The 14768-nt window shown below is 32.5% G+C and overlaps 1 protein-coding gene across 5 annotated transcripts in view; it reads right to left on the reverse strand.

Annotated features, from left to right (window-relative positions):
* LOC145261138 (endoplasmic reticulum aminopeptidase 1-like) overlaps positions 1-14768 on the reverse strand; it is a 938216-nt gene that overhangs the window by 32062 nt on the left and 891386 nt on the right. For all 5 annotated transcript variants that reach the window (XM_080119414.1, XM_080119415.1, XM_080119412.1 and 2 more), the window contains exons 14-16: positions 9161-9234; positions 6828-6932; positions 1035-1202 (exon numbers count right to left, since the gene is read on the reverse strand). In XM_080119414.1, the coding sequence (XP_079975540.1) occupies positions 1035-1202; positions 6828-6932; positions 9161-9234 (347 nt within the window). The remainder of the gene's footprint in view (positions 1-1034; positions 1203-6827; positions 6933-9160; positions 9235-14768) is intronic.

Genomic DNA, 14768 nt, shown 5'->3' on the forward strand with positions numbered 1-14768 from the left:
TATTGTGATAAGTGTTTCAGTGTGAACAGGTATGGTTGTAATAAATTATGGGGCTTATCTATTTTATTTTTACTTTCATCATATTTTGCTTTGATTTTGATACTCCCGAATTCGAAGCTATCTCTTTACAAGCCTTCCTTTTCATAAGCTATCATACTTTCATAAATCAGATCCATTTTCTTTAGGCTGTTTTTGAACCCAGTCAACGACAGGTACTTTTGCTAGTATATACATACATACATATATATATATATATATATATATATATATATATATATATATATATATATATATATACTAGCAAATATATATATATATATATATATATATATATATATATATATATATATATATATACTAGCAAAAGTACCCGTCGTTGACTGGGTTCAAAAACAGCCTACAGAAAATCGATCTGTTTTATTAAAGTATGATAGCTTATGAACAGGAAGGGTTGTAAAGAGATAGCTTCGAATTCGGGAGTATCAAAACCAAAGGAAAATATGATGAAAGTTTTTGGTGTCCATATATATATATATATATATATATATATATATATATATATCCTTTATAAAAAGATTTTTTTACTCTTTTTCACACGAAGAAGGCAAACTCCAACTTGGAATGTAAGGTACTACTATTTGGAATCATGTCTAACAGAGTACTAAGGGAGTTGAGCAGTGATATGTCTGTTCACATTACATTTGAACTTTCACAGGTTAGTACAGTCAGGGGAAACAGGAAACAGAGGGGGTATTCCAAGTTCTAGCAGTCTGATGGAAGAACTATTAGAGATTGAGAACTATGATTAATTCACAAGATGATTCGACAGATATTTGTTAACATTGGACTTGAAAACGATTTTTAAAATTGTAGTATGTAGAGAGTGAAGCAGTTCCACACTAATGTATTCTGCATGTGAGAAGTTCTTAGAAAGAAATGCTATTGATGGAAATTCTGTTTGATTTTAGTTTTAGTTTATGCTTCTAGGAGAATGCTGTTCCTGAGTGTCAGGGTGTGGGGAGATTCAAACTTACCGAATAATATCTTTTAAATTTGGAGTTCTTCCCAGGGCATATAATATGCTTCTCTTTAAAATAGGATTGCTGCTTTCCGTGTACATTTGCCACAAATAATTCCAGTTATCTGATGATCCGTCAGCCATAGACGCCAGTAAGACAGAATCGAATATATCACTGTGAATGCTACAAAAAAAAAAAAAAAAAAAATAGAGATAAAAAATGTTAGGAGTTTTTTTTTTTTTGTAAAAAAAATTGTTATGTAGAATACGGATGACGTTATAATCGGCATATAAACGTAAACCATCGGAAGGTGCCGGAAAAAAACTTTGTATTTTTTATTTTTATTTTTATTTTTTTAACAGGATCGTTAATGATTGTTTGTTAGCCGGAAATCTTAGTTTCCTTTTTGTTTTGTCTCTTTTTAAAACTATAATGTCTTTATACGATATTTATTGCTTCAAAAAAGATTGTATTTTTTCTGGTATGATTATTAATTGAACTCAATTATTATATTGTTATATATATTGATTATAAATTAATGTTTGTTAAGGTAATTTTGTTTTAATCTCTATAAAATTATCAGATGTAAGCCAATGCAAACTTAGAAAATTGACCTAGCTAACAAAATCACTTTTACCCAGAATTTTCAAGTTGACTGCAATACTGAAAAACACCAGAACATATACTCAAAACACCCCTCCATGCCTTTTGACCGAAGGGGGCAGAAAGGACCCAATAATACACATACCAGCATTTCATCTTGTGTGCACATTCCTACACACTAACAAGAATCAGGTGAACAGAAAAGAATTACTACTCACTCACACGCACTAACAAGAACAAGGTAAATCAATGCACACACATACATAATGCCACACTGCCAAATACTCACATACATATATAACTTACAAACGCATTTCACAATTTTAAGCTTTTTAACTATTAACCCAACTTCACGAAACATGGCTTTCCATAGTGTTAGCATCTGTGTGTCTAAGTCTGATTTTTCAGATAAACATCCACTCACTTCACGAGAATGTGGCTTTTTTGTTATTTAACAGAGCAAGCCTATCCACACACTTCGCCAGAATGTGACTTTTTTGTTATTTAACAAAACGAGCCTATCCACACACTTCACAAGAATGTGGCTTTTTTGTTATTTAACAGAACCGGCCTATCCACACATTCACAAAAATGTGGCTTTATTGTTATTTAACAGAACCAGCTTATCCCCACACTTCGCAAGAATGTGGCTTTTTTTGTTATTTAACAAAACAAACCTATCCACACACTTCATAAGAATGTGGCTTTTTTGTTATTTTACAGAACAAGCCTATCCACACACTTAACAAATATGTGTTTTTTTTTTGTTATTTAACAGAACCAGCCTACCCCACACTTCATAAGAATGTGTCTTTTTTGTTATTTTACAGAACAAGCCTATCCACATTCACAAGTATGTGGCTTTTTTGTGATTTAACAGAATCAGCCTATCCCACACTTCATAAGAATGTGTCTTTTTGTGATTTAACAGAATCAGCCTATCCCACACTTCATAAGAATGTGTCTTTTTGTTATTTAACAAAACAAGCCTATCCACACACTTCATAAGAATGTGGCTTTTCCCTAGTTTTTTTTTTCCAAACAAGACTATGCATACACTTCACAAGGTTGTGCTATTTGAATTTTTTTTTTTTAATTTTCCTCCTCTGAAGATTGTAACGCTGGGTATGGGGCAGCCAAACCAGCTGCCGACATTGCCCTGCTTTTTATTAAAACCAACAGAGAGCTCTTTTTAATATCCTCGTTGTTCCTAAAGTGCAATTGTTTGGATCTCTTTGCACTTGGTTCACCAGCAATATTAGTTAGGTAGGACTTCAGGTTCTTCTTCATAAGCTCTGTGGCACGTAAAAGAACTGATATGATTGATATCAATCTAGGATTCCAGTTTCTTTTCATATCATACATGAGACCTTGATATTTGTTTGTTTGTTTTTTGTATTTTACTTCAATAAACTTTAAGAGATCAAGAGGCTCCTTCCTGGAGCTAACACTTGATTCTGTTATGATTTAAATTTATATCCGAGGGCTCTTTTAAGAATAGATACTGTTCCCTTTATGGCTGCTATCTGTATTTCATTACAGCTTGGTCTTTCAGGGATCGCTTCTAAGTATTTATGAAGATTCTTTTTTATTAAGCCAGTTGCTCCTATCATAACCGGTATAATGCTTATTTCAGAGACCATGTCGTTTTTAGATCATTTTTTTAGGTTCTGATATTTTGCTCCATATAACAATATCTGGTTTGATGGCCTTGTCTTTTATATATCTGCCTCCCTGTATGTCTTTGTCATAGAACACGGTCACATTTCTGTTTGATGTTATTGGTTGTGGTTCATGTTTCCAAATGTTCGGCGATCTGTCAAGTTGCATCTCTCCACAGATCTTCCAATCTTGCATACTTTGTTGTGACGAGCAGTGTAATGACCATCTGCCAATATGATTGGGCATGCAGACATTAGATGGCTTGCGCTTTCAATCGCAGAGTGGCAAAACCTGCACTGGCCATTTGTTTGTAGGCCAGCCATTTTTTAAAATCCATTTGTAAGTAAGCTCTGATCTTGCCCGGCTACAATAAGTCTTTCCTCATCAAATGGAAGTCAGTGTAAGTTCTTATATGAGTCACTAAACGTGATTTTTGAGAACAAGAATATTTTCACACTTCCCCAAAACGTGGCTTTTTTTCCAGTGTTATTTCTTATATTCCTTATGTTTATTTAGTAAAACAAGAATATCCACACACATCACAAGAATATGACGAAGTATATTCAACACTTTACAGGAATGTGTCTTTTACTCAGTGTTAATACTCATATTTTTTAAATTAAAATCTGAATAATATTTTCAATATATTACAGGCTTTTCTCCAGTATCCGTTCTTATCTGTCTCAATGTGATGGTAAGTAATTTCTATAAAAATGCTTTGTTATGAAATTTGTTTTTCTCAATTTTTGCATTGACAAAACTCTATTTGTTTTAAGTAGCACTTGCTACCAGGTGACCCTGGTGATATATATTGTGCGAGCCTTTTCTAGTCTCACAAAAAAACATGCGTTCACATCTCAAGCCATTTTTCTTGTCATACACATACACGCACACAACCATACGTGCGCGTGTACACACGCGTACATATATTCACGTTCACGTACATACACTCACATTCATGTGCATACACACACACACGCTAATGTACACACATGTACGCACACATGCGCGCACTCGTATGCACACATGGGCAACGTCACTCCCCCTTTGAAGGAAATCCACACATGCGCAAAAGACCACCGGAAACAACTATAAAAGCAAGAGACAAGCTGTTTCTTGCCTCTTTTTGACTCATATTCCGAGCTGAGCGGTCGGGGGACCAAACGGCTCCCTTGTGGGGCCCGCGCACTTCACGCCATCTGCTACTATGCGTGGGTCAAGAGTTAACAGATAGTACGTACACTTTACAAGTTTTCTATCTCCATGAACTGGATTGACATTTTCTCTTTCTCTCTCTCTCTCTCTCTCTCTTTCTCTCTCTCTCTCTCTCTCTCTCTACAACAATAGTCTTTCCCTCTCACAAGCTAACAGCGAGAGATGCACGCCAAACTATAGACTTTCCCTCTCACCTGCTAACAGCGAGAGACGCTCGCCAAACTATAGACTTTCCTTCTCACCAGTTAACAGTGAGAGACGCACATCAAACTAAACACGTGCTGTACCCTTTTCTTTCATTTGTTTCTTCACGAAATAAATCCTAGTTCGATTATAGGAGTGCAATTTAACACGTTGTTCATTTCTTCCTCAATTTCCTATTTTGCACCACCACAACAATATATATATATATATATATATATATATATATATATATATATATTAAGAGTTTTGTGTTTACTATAACCTTTTTACGCAAATATTACGCAAGTATAAATCATGTAGAATATCTGCATGAATATAATTACACCTAATAGTTAAGTAAAGATGATAATCCCATAAGAAATCCGAAAAAAATAATCAGGAATTAATTCAAATGAATGTTTAAAAGAATATGCAAATTAACTAGATCTTTTGCAGACGAATGCAATCCCACGACCTATATATAACAAAGCCGTATTTTCTTTTTAAATAAATAGAATAAAAGGGTTTTTAATATGAATACCAATACACAAAAAAATCCCAAATTTATAGAAGTATAGAAGATAGATGATTAATATTATTTCATTGTTTCATGAAAAAAAAATGTTCTTAAAATTAATTGATAAGTTTCCCGTAATTTGAGAACATCTCCCTTTATATGAAAAAATAACACCTTAAAGTAAATTAGGTCTCACAGGAGTGTCTAGTGGTTTAGGTTAGTCCTTAGATTTTCGAAATTATTACTAAGTATCATCAACCGATACCAACCAGTCAGGCAAGGGAATTAAATCGATATTTATTTGCAAGAGTTATCCCCCTTATATATATATATATATATATATATATATGTGTGTGTGTGTGTGTGTTTGTATATATACTAGCAGGCCGCCCAGCATTGCCCGGTCATAAAATACGCTTAAATATGATATTTTGATTAATGCAGATTTCGTATTTATTATTATATTATATTGGACCTACTATATAGTAATTATTTAAAAAGTTAAAAAAAAGATGACTTGTGTGCCAGCCACCACCGAGAATCAAAACCAGAACGTTTAGCTTACGATTTACTTTTTTCTTTTGATCATAATTCCTGAACTATGAAGACATATTTGCTGCAAGGCCAAAAATTACAACATGAACCAATAGCTATTACGTTACGCTTACATAATCGCAATGTTGTCATTTAACCATCACCTGACAACTTCCATTTTTGTAATTTTCACACTTTTGCACTGATTTTCTTTGGCTAAATATAAAGTTTAGAATGGGTTCAAATACCCTATACATTAAGTTTCATGTCTGTAGACCAAAAACTGACAGAGGAGTTTGGTAGGCAAAATTTTGTAAACAAATATATGCACACATACATAAATATATATAGAAAGAGGTTTGTGTTTACTATAACCTTTTTACGCAAATAGTACACAAGTATAAATCATGTAGAATATCTGCATGAATATAATTGCACATAATAGTTAACTGAAGATGATCATTTCATAAGAAAACCGAAAAAACTAATAGGTAATTAATTAAAATAATGTTTAAAAGAATATGCAAATTAGCTAAATCTTTTGCAGATGAATGCAATCCAATGACTCATATATATAACAAAATTGTATTTTCTTTTTAAATAAATATAAAATAGGTTCGCCTTTTTTCTTCTTGGCCTTTGGGCCAAGATCTTTTTTCTGTTATACAAAGTGTAGTATCTGTTCCAGCAGATACTGCAACCAAAGACCATATGTGGGGGCAACCCCACATATCAGACCACTGCTCTTGAGCACTCAGTTTTAGTCAATGTAGGGGAAAACCTTCATACCAACTGTCACTATCCAGTTCCCTATCGGAGTAACTGCCCCCCCCTTCCCTCACTCTCCACATCAAAAAGCGGCATTGTGCCTAATTTGCTCAGTGGGGAAGCAAATAAATAACTAAATAAATAGAAGAAAGGGTTTTTAATATGAATATCAATACACACACAAAAAAAAACAAATTTATAGGAGTATAAATATATACAAAATGTGTTTGAAAGAGAGAGTGAAATCTGTCATTGGGCATATTGACTGTCTAATATTAGTATATGGGTAACAAATCGAAAAGATTAAAAAAAAAATGAGTCAAAACCTTCGGTTATTGTATCTCCATTCCTTGAAGAGTTCTTGGCCCTTGTCTATCATCACTTGGTTTCCCATTTCAATTGCAATCCTGAGAACGAAAGACCTCAACAGTCTGAAAATACAAAAGATACTTAATTTAGATGATAAAACACATCCAAATAACACTTTGCTCAAATCAGCTGAACACGTTCCAGTCATAGAATTTATTTCATGCAATTCATTTGGTTCATTCCGTTGAGAGGACACATATAGTAATCTTTCAACTCTAACACATTTCTGGGCTCCTTTTTTCTGCTCCCACACATTCAGTTGTTTTTCAATTGTTTTTTTTTTTTTTAATTGACCTTCTCTCTAAATTGATTTCATGTGCAAAGGACGTCTTCAGAAGATCAATTTTAACAGAGATGGGTGGTTCGCAAAAATTGGGTGGGTCATTAAGGAATCGGAAGTTGATGACTGAAGATATGTAAGAGTTAGGGTTGATGACTCAAGATAAAAAAAGTCTCATTCTTTCAAAGAAAAAAGACTTAAATATGAGAAGACGGAGAAGTGTTCTCAACGTGTTTCTTTGCTGACCATCTACAGGTTCTAGATCGTAGCTTTTAGAGTGATGCAGGATTCTAGTTCCCTGTCACAGATTCACCAATTCAACACTAAACAAACCAATGCGCCATGTATGCCAGACTGCACACAACAAAACAAACTTTAGCTGATTCCATTGATCTGTTCCCCACAGAGAAGTATTTCATAGTGCAAGCAATATGATAAAATTGTTTGAACAAAGACCTTAAAATAGACAATCGAAAAATATATTTTTTTAATCCAAGGGTGACCGTCAGTGATGCACTGCCTTCATTGCTGATTCCATGTATCATGAAATAATATTGGCTTAAACAGATACTCTGACTTAAGCAACAAAGACGGATCGTTGAATCTTTAAAAAATGGGCAGGAACAAGAAACAGGAGCAATGGATGTGAGAGAAGAAAATCTCAGGATCGCTTGTGTCACGAGCAGGATGTGATAAAAGGGAGTCCTCAGAACTTTAGGTTTTGGGTATGACCTTGAAATACATCCAGTGGTGAGGCCCTATTTAGGGGATGTGGAGAATGTGGAGTTGCTCCTTAGTTACCAACACCTGTTATGGCATCTGGTGCTACCAAATCAGGCCGATTAAAGATACTGGCTTCCTGACTTAAAATGCATCAAACACTGATGATATTTTTTTTCTTTCTTTTCACAAAACTCAACCATGTTCTGCAAAGTCAAAAAGAAAAAGTAACATTTTACTTCTACAAAATAATCAAACCAAGCACCATAAATATTTAAAGAACTTGAAGAATAAAACTTTTATCTAAAATTACTGATGATTAGTCGACTATTTTTTTTTTTTTTTTTTTTTTTTTTGTAGCATATTATTTATTTTCGGAAAGTCACCATCCAAAGGTGTGCAGAGATTACAGTGGTGCGAGGCATTTAAATTAAGGATAAAGGGCATATTTAAACTATCTTTTATTTTTCTTATAATATTTCTCAGTATAAGGACTTGTACTTGAGTCTTCGGGGCATACAATTAAGAAGTTAGCTGCATGCAATACCAGCGCATCATCACTAGACTTCTTCATGACACTCATTCCACTTCTATGATACTTCCACTGTAGACATACAAGATTGTGGAGTTTGGCATCACTAGGGCTATGACAACAGCATATTCTTTTCATTGTTTTGACTCTCGAGTGTGTATCCGTTGATATCTTAGATGCTTTTATATAGAGTGATATGGTTCTCGGTTGATTAACTGTGTCTGTGTCGATATATACTTAAAGGTCAAAACAATGAAAAGAATATTCTGTCGTCATAGCTCTAGTCGTCACGTGGCAATGGGAATTCATTTTTGCATATCAACTCTACTACACAAACTTAATAGCTACTATACTGAAACAGCACTCACCTTAAGTTGGTTAGACTATCTTCCTTTTCAGGAGGAAATTTCTTGGGAATATGAAATCCACAAGCACTCCTCAGTCGCATGTATATCTCTATCAGGGAAGATGCCGTGTTAGGATTTTGCAGCTATCACAAGGAGGTGTTGACGTCCTCCTACATACAGTGCCTGCTATTCTGAAATGTCACCCATCTGGTACTGACCAGGCTCAACATTGCTTAACTTCAATGATCTAACGACAACCGGTTTGTCAATGTGATTATAGGGTATGTTGATACATAGCGATACATACTTGAACTTGAAATCTAAGTCCACAGCTGTATTGTTAAATATTTTGCTTTATCTTCACATATATAGCATACAGCCGATGATCATGAGAAATTCACAGAGACTTACCTTTTCAAGGGAGCTCCCTCTGGTTTCCATCCTAACATCTTCAATTGGTTTGTCAATAATTTTAGAATATAATTCTAAAAAAAAAAACAAAAAAAAAAAAACATAAGAAATAAGTATAAATTTATTAAAGAATAAAACACGGTTTAATGATTTAGATTTTTTTCAAGTTCAAGCAGTAATTGTTGTGGTTTTTGGAACCATAAAGTCAGCAAGACAACAAAGAGTAACACGAGGTGAAGAGTCAGTAGGGACACAGTGGAAAAACGCAGTTGAGAGCGAATCATTTTTACAGGTATCGAAAGTCGGCTACTGGAGAGTGGAATCTATACTCCTGATAATCACAAAAAGAAAAATTTACATATACGGTGCGGGGAGGGGGGCGTCATATGTAACTATGTTTTCTTCTGTCTGTAATTTCATTGATACTTAATTCGAGAGGGGAAATCGTATATTTTTATCAGCCTTCCAAACTAACCTATCTCTGCCCTAGTATTTATTTATTTATCCCTCTTTCCCTCAAATCCTTTCTTATAACTTCTCATGTTTTTTTTGGCCTTCCTTTGCCGATTGACCTTGCTGCCTCAACTCTTCTACATTCTTTCAATGTGACTAAACCAACGGGCTCCTTTGTCAATTTGGTAACACTGAAAGAATAGATAAGAGTGCTTGTGTTAGTATATGTAGGTAGTTAGCATATGCCGGCTTAGTATATGTAGGTAGTTAGCATATGTAGGCTTAGTATATGTAGGTAGTGTTGCTTAGTGAATTGAAAATTATAATGCTTTAAGATAAAATTATTATGTTACGTCAGTCTTGTATATGGCTACTCAGAAAATATTTGTTTATAAGAAATTCCCTGTGAGTCTGAATACCTTCAATATGTAGGATATTCGTATATAAGAGAGATATATACATCGTTTAGGAGTGTTTTTATTTTTGCTTTAGTTTGTTGATAAAGCATCTCTCATATAACTTGGATATTTTTCAAATATTTTGCTTAAAATGTGAAATATTTAAGTTTATAAATATTTATAGAATTTCTTATTGGGCACAAGAACATGAGAGACGCATATAGAGAAACTGTTGTTATATAATTTGAAATGTGAAATTCGCTTATGCAATTCATACGTGTAATTTCATCTCCAGAAGATATCTTGCTACTGATGCAATTCTCTATCTATATAAAAGCCAATTACTTCCAAAGATGGAATACTGCTTCCATATCTGGGCAGGAGCTGCTAAAAACAGCCTATCCTGCCTTGACAGAGTACAAAATCGACTTTGTGGCTTAGTGGGAGATGCCCTTTTCTCTACCCTGCAACCTCTCTCCCACAGAAGAGACGTTGCGAGCCTATCCTTGTTTTATCGTTATTTTCATGGCAAGTGCTCGTCTGAGCTCCAATCTCTGGTCCCCCCTCGCCAATCTTTCACGAAAAACACCCGTCTAGCTGAATCCACTATGAAAAATTTCCCCCACTCTTTATCTGTGCCTAAATCAAAACGTGGATTCCATGAACAAAGCTTCTTTCTTAGAACTGCACGCCTGTGGAACTCTGTTCCGTCTGCCTGCTTCCCACCGGACTACAACTTGGATGTCTTCAAGTCCAATGTTAACAAATTCCTAATGAACCGCCCCCTTAAGAAAACACTTTCAAATCTCCACACTAACGTACTGTACTTGTAATAACCCTTATCCCTGAGTGGCTTCCGGGCCTGGATAAGTGGTAATCACCGTGTAAAAAAAAAATCTAAATTCTCCCGACATCAGAAAGCGAAAAAGCATTATTAAAATAACGTTAATGTATGTATTGATTATTGCTAAAAAAAAAAACATAAATGAAAAGAAAAGGAAAAATTTACAATGAAAAAGTCTCATTAAGGTATCTGATATGCAATTGGTTTTAAATGGCGTCTATTTAGTTTTATCAAGAAAAAAAATTTTTTTGATAAGGAGAGAAGACTATCCGAAATAATTACACAATTATAATTTACAGGCTTTCATGTTTTCTATAAAGCTCTATCTTTTTTCAAATGCGAATAGATTCATCATTTTTAACCAAGAACACACATTCGGTAGCATCCATTGCTGAATAAACGCTCTAGACACACCGTTAGGGCTATATTGACAGCGAATGAGAAATCTAAGAATGGGCGTTTACATGAGTGTCACAATTTATTATATAAACTAGCCCGAAATTGAGACGAGAGTTGATTGGCGATCGCGTTTGAAAAAATATACTTCATCAATTCCTGTGCATTCTCTTTTATCAGTAAATCCTACTAGTTCATCAGCACCAACAAGAAAAAAAAATATTTTTATACATCAGTGTTGTCGTCATACATTTAAGCTCTGCTTACTCTTGATTCTTATTGTATAATCACAAAATGAATTGCAACAGCTGGACCAATGTAAATTATACAGTGTTAAAAATTAATGTAGTAAAACTCGTTTAGTAGTTGATTTACAAAACAAGGAGAAAAAATTTATTAGTCGAATCAAATCGAAAATGAAATATCGTTAGAATTTTTCTATAAAATATATGGCACAATCACATTGACACACCGGTTCTTGCCAAATCACTGAAGTTAAGCAACATTGACCCTGGCCAGTACCATATGGGTGACCATTTGGAAAGGCGAGGTGCTGCATCGCGAGTTAAAACTACCAGGTTAGGAAACTGGCATAGTCTATCCTTCTCCCAAGGGTAGATGGGCTTCTCTTAAACCATGGTAGGCAACCCATCTAGTGATAACGTTACGATAAAAATATGCTTGATAGCCCTGGCGAAGCATCAAGTATTCAGCTACGGACAAAATTTGAATTGCACTACCAACTCGTGTGTGTTCAATCTTGGCTGCGGCCGCTTGTTCCATGATTTTTCATAAAATAAGTGTCATCTATAAATTATTTAACTAGCCCATTTAGTATAATGGTAAGAATGTTTTTAATAGACTAGGAGACCAGGATTCAATTTTCAGTTGAACTTTAAACTCCCTTGCTTAACATTCTGCATCATAAGATAAGGATAAAAAGTAAATGGAATTATCCTGGAAAAGGAGTCGTCTCCACTACACCTCGGCATAGTAACTAATAAAAAGATTAAGCTTAGGGTTACGTTAGTGTTACTCCCTCCTTTATTAGATTTTTATTCGATCGGTGAAAAGCAACGGTCATTCATAAATGCACACACTTTAAATTACTAAGGGAAGCGAGGCAAACTAATAGCCCCATCCAAACCCCTTGTCACGTCACATATATCTTTATCCTCATACAACCCCCACCACTGACCGTTCTCCTTCCTAAAAGTTAAAAAGACAGACAGGGCAAATAATTTGAAGCAGAGTTGACACGAAAATCAGACCACATGGGGCAGAAAATATTTTTTAAAAATGCATTCTGAGTTCAAATGCCGTTAGATGCAGAATTGAAAAGCAGAATCCGTGGCGGAGAAATTGCTAAATTTGCCACGAACCCGAATCATCTCAATGGATATAATTGCGCTGGAGAAAAGGTAAATACGCTTGTATATTTCCCAACATAGCATAGAAGAGAAGATACCTCATAAACCATGCTTTACCGCAAACCGAGAAATGGACGTATTACCGCAAGCCTCAAAGGACTATTAAAATTCTAGGAAGCTTGAATATATCTTGAATATTTTATTTCTGTTAGACCTTTCTTTTTGTTCAAACTATATCTTTTCCAACAGGTAAGTGTTCTGTGATTATTAACCCAGTTTTCATCCTGACCCCTGCTCACGCAATGAACAGCCAAACTAAATTCCTCAGACATGTGTTTTCATTTAACCAAATATAAGACAACCAAATAAGACAACCAAATGTAATTCGATTTAATATAAAGAATAGACAACCAAATATAATTCTATATAATATAAAGAAAAAAACAACCAAATAGAATTCTATATGATATAAAGAAAAGACAACAAAATATAATTCTATATAATATAAAGAAAAGACAACTAAATATAATTCTATATAATATAAAGAAAAGACAACTAAATATAATTCTATATAATATAAAGAAAAGACAACTAAATATAATTCTATATAATATAAAGAAAAGACAACTAAATATAATTCTATATAATATAAAGAAAAGACAACCAAATATAATTCTATATAATATAAAGAAAAGACAACTAAATATAATTCTATATAATATAAAGAAAAGACAACTAAATATAATTCTATATAATATAAAGAAAAGACAACTAAATATAATTTTATATAATATAAAGAAAAGACAACTAAATATAATTCTATATAATATAAAGAAAAGACAACTAAATATAATTCTATATAATCTAAAGAAAAGACAACTACATATAATTCTATATGATATAAAGAATAAACAACCAAATATAATTCTATATAATATAAAGAAAAGACAACCAAATATAATTCTATATAATATGAAGAATTGACAACTAAATATAATTCTATATTATATAAAGAAAAGACAACTAAATATAATTCTATATAATATAAAGAAAAGACAACCAAATATAATTCTATACAATACACAGAATTGACAACTAAATATAATTCTATATAATATAAAGAAAAGACAAATAAATATAATTCTATATTATATAAAGAAAAAACAACCAAATATAATTCTATAAAATATGAAGAAAAGACAACCAAATAAAGTTCTATATAATATAAAGAATATATAACCAAATATAATTCTATATAATATAAAGAAAAGACAACCAAACATAATTCTATATGATATAAAGAAAAGACAACTAAATATAATTCTATATTATATAAAGAAAAGACAACCAAATATAACTCTATATGATATAAAAAATAGACAACAAAATATAATTCTATATGATATAAAGAATAGACAACCAAGTATAATTCTATATAATATAAAGAATATATAACCAAATATAATTCTATATAATATAAAGAAAAGACAACCAATTATAATTCTATATAATATAAAGAAAAGACAACCATTATATAAAGAATATACAGCCAAATATAATTCTATATAATATAAAGAAAATACAACCAAATATAATTCTATATAATATAAAGAAAAGACAACTAAATATAATTCTATATAATATAAAGAAAAGACAACCAAATATAATTCTATATAATATAAAGAAAAGACAACCAAATATAAAGAAAAGACAACTAAATATAATTCTATATAATATAAAGAATAGACAACGAAATATAATTCTATATAATATAAAGAAAAGACAAGTACATATAATTCTATATGATATAAAGAAAAGACAACTAAATATAATTCTATATAATATAAAGAATAGACAACGAAATATAATTCTATATGATATAAAGAAAAGACAACCAAATATAATTCTATATGATATAAAGGAAAGACAACCAAATATAATTTTATATGATATAAAGAAAAGACAACCAAATATAATTCTATATAATATAATGAATATACAACCAAATATAATTCTATATAATATAAAAAAAAATACAACCAAATATAATTCTATATGATATAAAGAATAGACAACCGAATATAATTCTATATGATATGAAGAAAAAACAATCAAATATTATTCTATACTAGCATGGGCGGCCGGCG

The sequence above is a fragment of the Euprymna scolopes genome, chromosome 37 (genome assembly GCF_053919585.1).
Source record: "Euprymna scolopes isolate OS-2025 chromosome 37, ASM5391958v1, whole genome shotgun sequence".
NCBI lineage: Eukaryota > Metazoa > Mollusca > Cephalopoda > Sepiida > Sepiolidae > Euprymna > Euprymna scolopes.